Source organism: Gymnodraco acuticeps, unplaced genomic scaffold, assembly GCF_902827175.1.
Source record: "Gymnodraco acuticeps unplaced genomic scaffold, fGymAcu1.1, whole genome shotgun sequence".
Lineage (NCBI taxonomy): Eukaryota > Metazoa > Chordata > Actinopteri > Perciformes > Bathydraconidae > Gymnodraco > Gymnodraco acuticeps.
This window is the reverse complement of record NW_022989768.1, coordinates 5775039-5790580: the sequence shown is the minus strand read 5'-3', so window position 1 is coordinate 5790580 and position 15542 is coordinate 5775039. Positions and strand designations below refer to the sequence as shown.

Below are 15542 nucleotides of genomic sequence, written 5' to 3'. Positions count from 1 at the left end.
AAATAATGAAAAGGATATAAAAATAGAGCATATCTCAGCGATATGTTGAAAAGCTTTTGATGATTTACTCATCGTCTGAGTGCTCGCGCTACAGTATCTGCCTTTACATCGCCATTAAACTCGCAATACCGACAGATAAGTCATACCTCTGGTTATGTAAACTGCTTCCTTTGAACAAGGAAAAGAAGTGGAGTGTTTTATGAAATAAATATTGTACTATAACAACATAAATTCCTTGGTTGCTGTGATGAAGATTAGTGATTTATGAGTGGATTATTAAAACAACATTTTAAAAAAAAAAAAAAAAAAGGTCTAGCTGGGAAGAGACCAAGGGGTAGACCTAGGACCAGGTGGAGGGATTATATCTCTTTGCTGGCCTGGGAGCACCTTGGGATCCCCCAGTCAGAGCTGGTTGATGTGGCCAGGGAAAGGAACGTTTGGGGCTCTCTGCTGGAACTGCTACCCCTGCAACCGGACCACGGATAAGCGGGAGAAGATGGATGGATGGATAATAACAGATACAATTAAACCTTTGAGGAACTGACAGACATCAACTCTGCAGTTCCTCTTTTAGTTCATGCTTTAGTTTTCACAGCCCTACATAAAGTGTTTAAGTTTTTAGTCTCACTGTTTTTATCAACCTTGTTTCCAGCAGCAGCAGCAGGAGGAGGTAGCTGATTCCAGCAAAAAGACTCTGATAAAGTCACTGCACACATCCACACAAGAGCAAACAGACAGAGTAAGTAACTACCTGGCGAATGTAGTGGAAGGTTTAGTACCTGAATACCTAAAAGCTTTTTCTCAGTTATTGGTGGAAGAGAAAACAGTGCTATGAAAGAGATTAACTATATTACGGTAGACACAAACACGGCTCCAAATGAATGCAAATGTATGTATGTGTCTGGGGTCTGTATGAACAGGCAAGTGTTTGCTAACATGTTCACCATAACACCGTCAATGTCGTGTTTACAACGTGTTATGCTGCCCTAGATTTGCAAAAAAGCAAACAGATGATACAGCTTCAATTATACATGTCTTAATAGAAGCAATAGGCTTGGTCTGTTTACTTACTGTCCATATTTAGACATGACGTTGTACAAAGTGCTATCATTTCTCTATTATCAGATGTTGTGTTTGTAGATATTTGTGCTGCGAGCCGTTATTTGATTTCATTAATAAACCAACAGAATCACAAACCTCTTTGGGAGTGTCTATTTGTATCTTTCATAGTTTTCTAGAAACATGAGAGCAAAGGTGTCCAACTCTTTCTGTCTCTCTTTCACTGGCTGACAGCGTCTTGTCTTGTCACATATATTTTTGGTCGGATCATTCCATGAAAACGCATGGAGCTGAGCGGGTAAGTACAGAGACAGAGATGAGAGAGACGGACAGAGATGATGATGGAGAGCTGTTATTAGTGGTGGAAGGACACTAGTAGACTTGGCCCACGCAACCCCTCGGGGGGGGAGGCACGCTGGCTGGCTGTGATTAGAGTAAGGTGCTTGACAGACCTCCAAACAATGAGAGGGAGAGAATGATGGGGGGGCGAGAGGTAAGCTGGTCCTCATCCCCTGACCCTTTGCCATTTTAAATTCAATTTAAAAAGCATAAACAAGGTTATAATTGGGGCAATTACTTCAAAAACAAGACATGTTCTCCGCTTCCAAGACAGACAGCTATTTTTCATCTAGAATAAATTCACAAATGACCTAGTTAGAAAAAAGCACACTTGGATGCACTGCAGAGATGTTAACTTCTATCTATAAAATCTAGTGTTATGTGGGACTACACCCTGGTTTACACTCACTAGAGTCAAAACAGTGGGTTAAGCACTTTATCTCTGAAACACTGTGATAAGAGGGCAGCCGGTTTAGTCCTTTGTTCGCCAGCTGAGAGATTGTGTTTTACTCTGACAGCTGCTCTGAGATTGCTCTCAGATCACTGGTAGAGGAGAGGTTAGCATATTTTTAGAGGAGTGTTTCATGCCAGGAACCTTACTACTAAATAATGAGGGTGCCCTTCTCCTCCTGTGCCTACGACTTGCAGATCAAACAGTGAAGCACCCAGATCAGCAGACTTACAAAAGGGGTGGATGAAGAGCAGATGACTTAAACAAAAAAGACAAGTGGACAGTTGGACAAAAAATGTGATGAAAAGATGAAGCTGAGAATAACATCAAAAAGAAAACAAACAGAAAGAATATTTCTAAGTCATAGAACAACAGTGTAGAGGAGGCTTTGAAACATCTTAGTTAAATGAATAAGATACTGTATATAAGAAAAAAAATGGATTACCATGGGGACACTCAGTATTTCTAAAACCCTTGCTACAGCCCTGATATCAAGCCATGTTGATATTAATGTTATTGCATCACAATTTAATTTGAAAATGTATGATTTTCACATGTTTTAAAAAGGGTCAGCTTCTTTCAAGGTGCCAAAAGGTAAAGATGCTACTAACCAGCTTCAAGTGATTTAAAAAATTGAATACATTTACATTTTAAACATTGGTTATATAAAAGTTCTCTCAGTCCTGCTTCAGATTTGATCAGTTTTAGGTAGCATAAAAAAAATAGTTTAACCAAAACTTCTAATATTTTAACACGTCCATTATAAGGGATATCCAATTTGCTGTGGGAGACTGTCCCCTGGCCTTTGAATTGTATAACCAAGTCTATTTTGGTGCACGACTCAGTGCACGTATTTACATGAAAAATATAAAATAGAATGGTCCTATTTATTTTTAGTGTGAAGAGCAAAGAATGGTCACCAAAGATAGTCATAGAAGACTATAAATGACATATCGTTAAATCATTATGTAACTCTCCACTATGACAAATAGCTCCCTCTGCTACTCATTTTATTTTTGTGACGAACCGATAACATTTCTTATCTTCTCTCTCTTTCTCGCAATACCTCTTTTCCGGAGTGTCTTCATCTGCGGGGGCTTCCTGTAGATCTGGGAGGTTGGCAAAGTCATCCTGCTCAGCCAGGCCGATTGCTAGAGACAGAACAACCATCTTCCCCTCACTGGACACACAGACAGACACACATCACAAGAACAAACCGGTGGAGAGGCACAGCGAGGCAAGCCACACACACACACACACACACACGCACACGCACACGCACACACACACACACACACACACACACACACACACACACACACACACACACACACACACACACACACACACACACACACACACACACACACACACACACACACACACACACACACACACAGGCAGTGACAGCACAGATTAATTTCACATATTTAAATATTCATTCACTTTACGCTGTAGTGCAAAGACCTGTGTACTAAGCAGTGAGATGAAAAGACAATACAGACGACACTCATCGTTTAATGCATACATATATTCATGCTGTTCTATATATAAACTATTTAACTGAGTTTCTGTGTTATAGCCAATGTTGTGTTAATACGATTTAAAGTTATGGCTTTTAGAAAATTAACAATAACATTAACCTTGAAATGCAACTTACAGTATAGTATGCTTTTTGTTTTACGTCCCCTTCAAATTATATGTGGCACCAAAATGACATCTGATTTGCATATGTTAACACTAATGCTAGCATTACACATCTAAGTAATCCAAACGCATAATGGTTTTATTCTATAAATCACATAATTGGATAACATTATCCACCATTTCCAAGATCAGTAATGTGTTTTAAACACATATTTATGCACTTTTCTTCTCTTTTCTTGTACTAGCCAATTAAGCTACAATAGAAGTAATGAAATACATCGATTTTCTGTTGATGAAAGGAGATCAGAGACTGTTGGTTTTTTCCTTTACCAATCCCTTAACCAACTCTGTGAAGTGAGCATGTGTTTTCAAAAGCCATCCAGCCTTTGAATTGTATTTTTCACACATTTTAGATAATTCTTGTATCCACCATTACCTAATGTTCTGTATTCTTGTAGCTTTACTATGAAAAGTTTGCTGGGTAGATTTTGTATTTAGTTCTTTAACACTGATATATAATATGATTATGTATGGGTAATAGTGAGGTAAACCATGCATTTCTAATAGTAATTGTTTCATAGCATAATGTGTCAAATTAAAATACAGAGGATGATACCAGGAGAATTTATAATGAGCCAACATGTGCTTTATAACCCGTTAGAAATATCCATGAGAAGCCTTTTCCTATAATTCATCATTACAACACATGAGGTTATATAATGCATCAGTGAACAGTGCACAGGGATGTTTTCAATATCTCATGAGTATTTCTTTTTATAGTTCTCTGTAGATAAAATAGTCATAGAATGTATTTGCATAAATGAACATCATTAGCAAAAAGGCGTAGAAACACTGATGCCTCCTAAGCTTTATCATCCCGTCTCATAGAAACATGAAGGTGGTAAAAAGTAGAATAGCAACACATGAGAAGAAGGGTTTGGATTGTTTCAGACAAAGATAAATAGAGGCAATTGAAAATATATACAGGAAAAAAGAGGAAAAGGGAAATAAATCTATGTAAATTGAGTTGGCCTTAACAAAAACCTGCAGCAAAGAAACATCTCGAGTTGATTTTCAGCTGTTGTTCTTCCTCTAACCATGCCTCCCTCATTTAAATGACTTCTTACTGAAGTATACTGCACCGTGAATTCAAGAGGCCACGCAAACAGTGACCATAACAAATTACCATTTTCCCACAACCCACCTTGTCATTTATAGTCGTTAAGTGACAACCTGCATGCAGGCACATATTAAACACTATTGTTGCTTCAGACAATCTTCAATCCATCTACTTACAGCTGTAATTTCTTAAAGATTTGAAGCCATCATAATTTGGTTAAAATGTTTGCTTGGTCAGATTATGAATGAGAGGGTCCAGCGTTAGTACTTACTCGAATATTTTTACTATGACATCACAAATGAAGTGATAAGAATATGAAACAGTGACAAAAACCTTGAATGTGATAAAGATTTGAATACTGCAAAAATGTTACTATATATTACAGATACTATAGCTTAACTGAACAAAAATTGTAATGATGGACACATCAAGCAGTGTAATGAAATAGCAAGAGGATGAACAGATATTGTCTTATTTGTTTGCCTGGGACCAATCTTTTTTAAACCTTATTTTTCTGCTGTTCTTCTTCCTTTCATCTCTCTATGTCTCACACTTCTGATCTAATTTCCTAAGACTGTGGGCACTTTCTTTAGTGTTTTCCCTCCTTAATAAGAGGTTGTTTGTTGTACCAGTATCGACATCAGGAGAAACACATTAGCACTTGAGAGACCACTGGGGAGGTGTAAACAGTACCAACATGAGACCCGTCGATAAAGGTGAATGGATTTGTATAGATGTCCAAAAAAGACACCGCGCTCCAAACAGAGGGCTCTGAAATCATTACCACCTACACCAGCTCTATCGATCTGAAATGTAAGCGGGAGGCTCAGCAGCCACACTCTGTGACAGGCATAGACACACGTGGAAAGGGAAACTGCTGGATTTGGTCGTTCATACCCCACTGATCACATAATATCCCGCAGCGTGTTTCCCCCCTCAGGGTCAACAACTGACATGATGGTCCAGCGAGATTCATGAGGACAGAGACAGTGGGCGATGCCACCTCCCTGTATGGGCCCAGCCTTATTTGAATGATGATTCACATAGGCAGGGAGGTCAGTGGCCTGGAGACACTGTTAATGGGAAGACACGCAAAAAGTACAGAAGTGTAGAGCTGTGTGTGTGGATGTGTATTGTGTGGGTGTCTATGTTCATGGGCAGGAGGGGAGGGGAGGTGTTTACGTGATGCTGCTTTATGAGGCACATCATCTGTAATCTATCATTCAAGTCAAGCAGAGAAGGAGAGCCCTCCGTGCTCGGTATCTCAAACAATCAGAAGCCTCAGCCCACTAGCAACCATCCAAATAAGTAGTGGATGAATCTGAAAACAGCGGGTATAAACTAATGATCTTTAGTAAAAGTAAAGTCAGAATATAATTCTTTTGAATCCGGTCGGGTTAGGGTAACTATTATTTATTGAGTTTCTGTCATTTCTTTCTAGATTTTCTGATAAAAAGCATGTTATTGTTGCATCATTAAAAGAGACAGCTAGCTTAGTGCAGTTTATAAATGTGAAATGTTCTGGGTTTTGTTGCTAAAGCAAAGACACCCTGGTTCTGTTGCATAAGCTTAGTACAACCCCCCAGGTGCTTCTCAATCTAAACAATAACAAAAGACAGTTTAGAGGTGTTGTGAAGTAGAATGTAATTATGGGAGTTGTTGTCTTCTAAAACAAACCGCCCAAGTGATTAAAACGGACGTAAGCACCAAATAGAGCAGTTTCTGGTTAAAAATGTGTGCTTATCCGATTCTGCTCGGCACACCGAGTTAGTAGCAAATACATCGTACTATGGACAAGTTTTTGAAAATAAGTTTAGGTTCCTCAGAATCTGGAGTTACTAGGTTTTCGTTAAATACACAATACACTTGTTAATTATATGACATTATATTCAGATGTTTTACCTACACCTCTGCATCTAGCAACAAACCCAATCAAACACACAAACACACAATGACAAACAAAGGACTGAAAGACAACCAAAAAATCATTATGCAGCATATTCTCTGAGAGAAGACAATATGACCTACTAATGGTGGACACATAGACCTGACTAGTTTTGATTGTGAATTGTTCACATATGACTCATAAATCAAGATCCCTAACTATACCCAAAAAAAATCCTCATATCACGTTGAATCACCAAATCTGGCAAAGCCTCAAGAACTCAACAATGCAGGGTTTTTGGTCATGCTTCACAGAGTAGAAAACTTGATAAAACTCACAAAAACGATTTGACATCCAGCCCTCTGTGGCGGATCTGCTCCATCATGTGGTCCCAGCTACCGGGGTTTGACCTCGATCGACCTGCCCCTGTTCCTCTGTACCGGGAGGCTCCAGCTGGGCTCCCCCGGACCCCGCGCGGGCCCCCGCGATGGCCCCCGCCGCCCGGGCCTGTGTGCAGCTGGCCCAGGCTCTGTGAGGTTACTGGGGGGTCGTTAGGGCCCGGGGGGGGTTGGTGAGTGAGGGGCTGTTGGAGGCTTTGCTGGCGGACCAGGGGACGAGGGCGCCCCACGGCCGAGGATGGGATGTGTTCCAGCGTGGAGGCAGAGGAGAGGGAAGCATCCCCAAAACTGAGCAGACACAAGGGAGCAGGGAGGACAGAGATGGATACAACAAGGAAGACAGTTAGAGATAACATGAGACACATAGGACAGGGCAGGTCGTTTTGTAAAAGGATTTAAGAGAGATGAAAGTATAAAGACAAAAGGGGTAACACGTAACCATGTTGAATTTAAAAGTTAAACACAGGAGACAAAAATGGCAAAAAAGATATATAGATGCAGTGAATTTCAATGGGAGAGGGGATCAAGAGAGAATAAATACAGAAGATCAGTGAAAGAGGGAGAGAAAGAAGAACAGAGTTATACAAAAGATTTAGATTACTCTTTAACATCTGGATTAAAAACAACTGTGTAGTTTCAAGCTTAGGCTGCATGACAGTGTATTGTTTGAGTATGTGGCATGCAAAGCGTAAATATTAAATTATTTTTCTCCAAACTGGTGTCAAAACAAACCTCTGCAGTTGGAGTGGAATTCAATTCGAGCTAGTATCATTATCACTTCAATTGAGTCCCTGTTCTCCATCTGCAGCGCTAAATTGTTTCTGTACATTACCTCTTCCCCCTAATTAGCCTTGACCTACTTTTACCTTCGCACATATTGCTCCCACCAGTCCTCCTCTGAGGTCCTGTCTGCTCCGGCTCTGTGTTCCCTTCCCTCCCTCCTTTACCTTTGAGCTTCTGAGCTCTCCATCTCCTCTGTCCATTCATCTTCCCTCCACCCTCAGCCCTCTCATCAATCAACACGACCTTCAATCACCGTTCTTTAAGTCTGCTCTATAATTACCGGTCTGCTACTCTTACAATCATGTAATAATGCTTCACTGCTTATCCTCCCTTCAATCACTGCCCTGCCTGATAACTGTAAGCTTTTTCTAAACAGCTCTATCTGCAGCTAATGCTGCGAGGGAGGATTTACTGCCTGGACTTGAGTTGTGTTAGCGCTCGCTCTTCAGTATTAACTGGGCTCAAACTCTGCTGGAGAGCCAGGAGACAAGCCCTCTGAGGAGCAGAGCAATGCTGGATCAAGTAAATACAGAGCTCATATACATGCACCCATGCATCTATCACACACACACGGCACACTATTAGGTTTTTCCTCAGGATAGGCTTTGATGAGAATGTTGATTTACTCGTGCATAATATTTAAACTGAATAAATGAGAATTAATGTAAAATAAGTATTTATATGTTTTCTGTTGAGACTTGTTATAAAGTTTAGAGGCGAGAAGAGTTTGGGCATTTAGTGTTTCAGAGGTACCAGTCTGGTTTATTTTCTGCATAGATAACTTTAGACATCTGTTAGATGGAGCACTTCCTAGACTTGGATAAAACCCCCAGTTGAATAATTGGTCAAAAAGATGAGCAACTGCATACAAAGACAATCAGCTTGTTTGATCAAACAGACAAGGGGTATGCCTTTGCATTAAACTCAACACCATGACATTTATGAAAAATACAATCAAGTTCTATTTTCTTCAATCACTTTTTAGGGTTAATTGTCAATTTTGTCAACGTTTTTGGTTCTCAAAAGCAACAATGAAAGTTTCAGCTCTGATTCACACTTCTGTTTTTCTCTATAGCAACTGCATTTGAGGCTTATTGTTATTGCTGCCATAAAGTTAAAACGCTATATATAACACGTGAACTTTTTTGAGTTTAAATGAACTGAACATCTTAAGGTGTCTAAGTTGTAGATTTTTAAGCTAACCTTGCAACAATGTTTTTTTTTTTTACAGTGTTTACATGTACGTTTCAATTTTCACAAGATCACTTTTCCCTCCAGATGATGAAGTGTTGCACCTGAGAAATCAAGAGACTCGTCATGTGCCATGAGAAATTATGGATAAAGGTGAAATGAAATGTTACACGTAGAAAGCTTTACGTAGCACATTATCTCTGGGTCCAACAAACATGTTATAACTGACATTATGATAAATCAATACATCTGGCTAGATTCATGGTGGCATTAGGCCAGACAGCTGGGAGCCAGGCCATGTGTTAATACATTTTGCCAGTCTGTTCAGTGACGTCAATTTGGCAAAGACAAAGAATTTGAAGACTTCTTTCTTGACAATGATTTCCTCGACTATTATTTTTCCTGAGCTTTCAGGTGTTCATTGTTATTGTCTGCTGTGCCTGTAAAGCACCCGCAGTAGTCATTCATATTCCCTGAGCATGAGCCCGCTTTATCTGCTGTATTCTATTACTGACTTAGAGGGTTATTTTCACAATTCTTCTTGCTTGAAAGTCAATTAAGATGACTGTAAACCTTGAATGATTTTGTAATTAAGGAACATTGAGGTGGGTGAAGAACAAGGAGACAGAGTCAGAGCGAGCGAGAAAGAAAGAAAGAAAGAAAGAAAGAAAGGGGAAAAAAAGAAAACAGTGAAGAGAGAACTAAGGAGTGGGAGACAGAGACGGGGAGGTGGAGAGGTAAATGCCCAAAAATAGAAACCAATTCCAGAGGAGAAATGGAAATACAGGTAGATCTGAAAGGAGGAGTGACAGGAGTATAGAATTTTACAATTCAAATTCAAGTCCAAAACATATTTTGCAAGTCTAATTGTCATGTTGCCACGTACTGTATACTATGAGATCTATTTGAAACTTTGTGGAAACAGTCAAACATGAAAAATTATTCATTAATTATGCATTTAAGCAAATTATAACGTCAATCTGAAGGCAGAGTTTTGCTTTCTTGTTTCTAATACATCTGCTCCATCATATCAATGACGCACATTAGTATTTTAGGGCTTAAGAGGCTGTTTCATTATCAGGGCTACCTGTCTTATATACAAATATTGTATTTATTCGTCTCTTGAATGTGCAAAAAATATGCAGTATACTTGAGGTGAGGATGCACTTTGTCTGAGAGTGTCCTACAATCAGCTGTTGGATGGTTGGCAGCTGACATAAACATTGTGTTTCTGAGTTACGAAGCTCTCTGTACTCAAGAGACTTGAACCTTCAGTTACTCATCATCACAGGAACACTCTGCAAAGCAGCTGGCTTCTCTTTCTGGCCCGTCCTTACATCATCTTCATCCGTATGGTGTCCGAAACATCTTCTGTTGATGTCCATCTTTGAGTAGACATGCAACTATGCTGTTCACCATGTTTCAAAAGACTCTCACTCTTCCTTGATATCCACACCATGCTGTTGCTGTGCCCCCTGTAGCCCCTCATGCGTGCCCCCTGTCACCATGCGCCACTCACTTGCTAAACCGTAGGCCTCCGGCATGCATGTGGCTCTGGATGGTCTGCCAGCGCCCGGCCTTGCTTCCCCCCGTCAACATGCTCCGAATGCTGTCACTGCGACTGGGCCCCGCCCCAGAGCAAGCACCAACCCCGCTGTCACTGGCCCCCGGCGAGGGTCCAGCACCGCCATGCCCACCCTTATCCCCGGCCCCACTGGGAGGAAAAGTGGGCCGGATCAGAGACAAAGAAACACGGACAGACAGACAGAAGAAAAAGACCAGGATACAAAGCAGAGAGACAGACGGGAGACAGACGCACAGACGAACAGAGCCGAGAGCAAAATAACCATCAGTAACATTATTCAAACTGGTGAGTGAGACACTTTGGGAGCCACAAGTGTCCAGTAAACAAAACCAATAGCACTAGCTGCTGCCGGTCAGCAAGACCTTCATTAAAACAGCCGTGAAGAGGTCTGGGCTGAGATTTACTGTGCAGTGAGTAAATTGGAGAACAGTTCACAGTTTCTGTGGATACTTGACTGAGAGAAAAACACTTCTTCCATACTACATCAGCTCTGTTCAACACTGCAAAAATGTGATGGCCAATGGTTTACTTGCTTTTATATAAGGAGACGATTTGCAATGCTCAATGCACTCGTATAGTGCAAAATATGAACAGATATTTAGAATAAATTGCTAAATAACAAATTTCACAAATAAATCTGTTATTTAAAATATATGGGAGATGCTAAACAGGCCCCAGAGTTACAAGGATTTGGAGAGGGAGCAGGTTGGCATTATTTCAACACACATAGGGGACAGCAATGACCAACCTCTCTGCTCCTGCGCACATAGCTGAGCAACAACACAGCTGTACCTTCAGATTTTGACATGCTGTTAAGACAACACTTTAACTCTTATTTCACAGCGACTCTCCTGAGGCCATTTATCTAGAGGGTTTATGTCAAACCTATTGATAGTAAAATCATGCCACCCAACCCACCCAAGGCTGACCTCGACGTAAAGACGTCACAGAGACGAGAACAGACAGAACGTCGACTTCAGTACAAGGATATTCCACTGCGTAAGGACATGTTACACAGCTGAATACCAAGACAATGTCTTCAACAACATTTAGACAAGTGTGGGCGGACGGTAAAATGAATGATTTCTCACTGAACAGTTAGATATTTTCCATTTACCCTTGCTGCTGTTAGCCATACTACTCTCACACACGATATATCAGCGTTCTGAAAACTCTCCCATGATTTATTTCTCAGCTGCACGTCTATTATCTTTGGGGCAAAAATGCTACTGCACACAAACTACACTATACTGTACATGTAATTTTGTTTTCTGTTTTGTTTTCTGTTTATAAACCTCTGTATAAGTTTGGCTTGTTGCTTTTTTTGTGAGTTAGTAAGAAGAATTACAGGAAAAACGACTGACCTGATTTTCATTAAACTAGTAGCCCAGGCCGCAGCAGAATCCATTACTTTTTGGAATAAATCCAAATCACAGGGCCGATACAATATTTGTATGGAAATGGCCTTGGCGGAGTTCGGTGCTCTTCAAATGCCCTTCTAGATTTTTGTTGCCGTTTTATTTGGTTTTCAAATGTTTTTCTAATGCATTTCTTCACGAGTATGTAATTACTTTGAATTAGCTGAGTTTTTAAAAGGTGACAAACAAACAAAGCTACATAAAAGCATAATTATCTCCACAGTCAGAAAGATAATTAAATAGTTGACTCATTGATCTGCTATCAGAATGCTATCTCAGAAATGGAATTATAATTAGCCCATTAAATGCCACTCAAATATAAATAATCTGAATAACGTAATGCTCACTGATTGTTCAATAATTTCAACATCTCTGCACAGAGTAATTGATCCCCTTGTGGTTTTGAAAGAGTCAAGAGAGTTGTAATTAGAGAGGATGAGAATGAACAGGTTGACTGAATTCCTCAGTGATGTGTGGTATGCATCTTGATGATGAAATAGAGGTTCATATGAAACAGACACTTAATCGCTGTACTGTACACACAAGGATGGTGTCATTATTTTTAGAATAGTGCTCAATAAAGCCGACCCAGGAGGGCCATCGGGCAGCCTTGAACCACTTACAGTACTATGAGTGATGGTGAGAGTAGTGCCAACAAATGAGTAGAAAACACAGAGCAAGTGGAGAGAGAAGTGAGGGGAGAAAAACAAACACACAATTTTACACAAAAACAACAGTGAAAAGAACAGAAACTACCCCATTTAAGAAACAGTTGAACATTTTGGGAAATATACTCTTATGTTTTTTGGCAGTCAGATCAAAGACCACTCTGTCTGCTCGTAGAAAAAAAGATAAAATATGAATCGTATAAAAATAAAGCACATCTACCTTATATTTAAACAAACCAGACGTGGTGTTGCTTATCTTATCTAACTCACTGCCAGAGGACAAATAGGCATATTTTCAAAAATGTCGAACCATTCCTGATAACTAACCCGTTAAAAAAATAAGACATTTAAAAAATCCACATCACTCAACCGTTTGTTGAAACTCTAGTGGCTTAGGCAAGTATACATTTGAGTCAAACAGATTTGAATAATTGGGGTAAAGAGGCTGGGAGGTATAATAAGGGGGAAAGTTTTAGGTGAGACGTGCTCTCTGAGGGTTGTCCGTCTCCATGGTAACACTCCATGGGCTGCAGGTGAGAGTAAATAGGGTCTGATGAGGCGGGCAGGGCTGCAGGGAACGGGGCTGTCAAACCTTTGTGCATTAATAATATTTCCCAGATTAGATGTTGTGTGTTTTAAAATGTAACAAATGGGTCTCCAACATTCATTTGATTCTCTCTGTAATCCTCTAAATACAATCCTGAATTAAAGCCTGTTTTAGGATATATCCATTAAGTTGATACAGCTGTCAGCAGACAGATCCTTTAGAAAATGGTTGTCATTTCTGTCAATGTTAGGGCAGCCCTAGGAATCACAGCAATATTGAGGGATGGCGCTGCATGGCCAGCAGTGCATACTAAACACCTCCACGCTGCCGACACGCCTGAAAGCAACACATGAGGATTACCAGGGATGAGAGGAGACTTCGGTTAAGAGACATGTGGCCAGACAGTGTTACAAAAAGAGGATGTCTGCCCCCCTTAAGGGTATTTAATGTGGCCTTTTCACTGCTCAAAGTGATATGTTGATCAACCTTTGCCTTTGATTTGTCAAAACACAAGTATCTGAATCAATTTGTTTTTTTTGTGAGCAAAACACATATTCTTCTGTGCCAATATTGCCTGATTGTTTTATGTTAACTGGTTATATAGCTTTGTGGGAGTTTTCCACAAGTGCACACAAGCCCCTGTTCATTACAGCCCTGCCCAGATTGAGGGGTCCCTTACCAGCCATGACTGAGACTCACTTGGGCGTGAGGCGAGGGTCTCCGCAGGGGGCATAGGGAGACATGTTTAAGAGGAACTCCTTGGGCGGGTAGGAGCTCCACCTCTGTTGCACGTTGCTGCTGTCATTGTTATTCCAAAAGTCTCTGTCCATGTCATTGTGGCTGGAAAAAGAGAGGAAGCAATCAAATAAAGTTATAAAGAAAACACGACAGATGAAAAGAGTGCTGAGAAAAAGAAATCATAAAAAGAGCAAAAAGTTATAACACTGTCTCATAAATCTAAAGGGATTATCTTAATAGATAGGAAAATGTAATAATGTCAATGTCTATAAAGTTCAATTCTAAAACAGGGCACAGTTCTCTAAACATAGATACTGATGAATATAAGGTGAGTCTAATCATATATAGCTTGAACGGTTCCACGGGATAGATGGAAGGTTTAAGATCAGTCTGTTCTGCTCGGCCAAACTCTTACAGCATGGAAAATAATACCACTTTAATTTAGAAAGAAGAATTGACCTACAGGTTAATCACTATGTCATAGACGAGGAAACAAATGAACCAGAGGACACAGAAAAGTCATTATGGAGAAAAAACAACAGGTAAATGAAAAAAACATGAATTGCATATGAGCTGAGGTCAAACGTTTTTTAAACAGAAAGTAAAAAAGTAACAAATGACTGACAAATTGTAATGTTTGTCCTTAAATGAACACTCTTCAGCACATCTAATTTAAATAATGACAATAACATTTCACTTAAAGGTGACCTGTCATGCTATATTTGAACAATATATTGTAGGGCCATACCTATATAAAGTATATAAATATAGTTTTTTTTTCAAAATACCAAACAGATCCTGCATTTTAGCCATCCCTCATTTTGCTCTATTTGCTCTTTCCAGCCCTGTTTTTGCAGGGGGCTGATTATGTGAGCTGCAGCTGACCACGCCCCCCTGCAGGAAAGGGGAGCATGCTTTGAGATCAGCTGCTAGGCTGCAGCAGGGAGAAGAAGGGGACAAAAAGAGATCTCCGTGCTCCGTGTTTTATTCTTATATATGATTATATAGAGTCATTATTCATTTGTTTTAAAGCTCAATAAATAACAAAGAAGACCTTTTTACCGGCACTTTCAAATTTTGTCCGGAAGATTTAAACTTTAACGGACATGTTGACCGGCGGAAAAAAATCTAACTGAAACTCTGCCGCACGGTCCCCTCGTTCCTTGGAAGAGGCGGAGAGGTGGGTGTTTGTCATCTGCTGGTGGACTACCGGAGAGAATTACAGCGAGGGAGGGATTGCAATGAATTACAGCAGCAGGAGCAAACGCTTGCCTCAGGGAGGGAGAAAAAGAGCCACAGCGGAGAATAAACAGAAGGGCAACCATGGCAACCATGCGCGGGAAGTCTTCTTCGCTGCTTTTGTGGCAGACTACAGCGCCACTTACAGGCCTGGCATATGTACTACAGCGTGTCCAGCGCTTTCGAGTGGCAATGGCCGGCCGTGGCCCAACTCCACATTCCCCTGATAGGTGGAGAGTTGGCCATATAGGCGGAGCACCCCTTCTGTGGCGTAGAAAATAATTCAAATCTGGATCAGTCTGTATCAGATCCGTTGCAGCCCCTTTTTTGAGATTTGGGTATGGAGGAAAAGAGAGAGGGTTGTGTTTTCTGACACTTGGTGAGTTCCCTGGAACACCGGGGACACATATTCATGTATAAAAGACGTACAAAAGTGCATTTTGCATAATAGGTCCCCTTTAACCACTCATCTCA

The 15542-nt window shown here is 40.4% G+C and overlaps 1 protein-coding gene across 4 annotated transcripts in view; it reads right to left on the bottom strand.

Moving 5' to 3' along the window:
- The window catches only part of syt7b (synaptotagmin VIIb), a 120969-nt gene that overhangs the window by 31038 nt on the left and 74389 nt on the right, over positions 1 to 15542 (bottom strand). For 2 of the 4 annotated variants that reach the window (XM_034217468.1, XM_034217472.1), the window contains exons 4-7: positions 13791 to 13931; positions 10393 to 10587; positions 6840 to 7187; positions 2916 to 3029 (exon numbers count right to left, since the gene is read on the bottom strand). In XM_034217468.1, coding sequence (XP_034073359.1) covers positions 2916 to 3029; positions 6840 to 7187; positions 10393 to 10587; positions 13791 to 13931 — 798 coding nt within the window. The remainder of the gene's footprint in view (positions 1 to 2915; positions 3030 to 6839; positions 7188 to 10392; positions 10588 to 13790; positions 13932 to 15542) is intronic. The other 2 variants (XM_034217473.1, XM_034217474.1) reach the window with 2 other exon arrangements.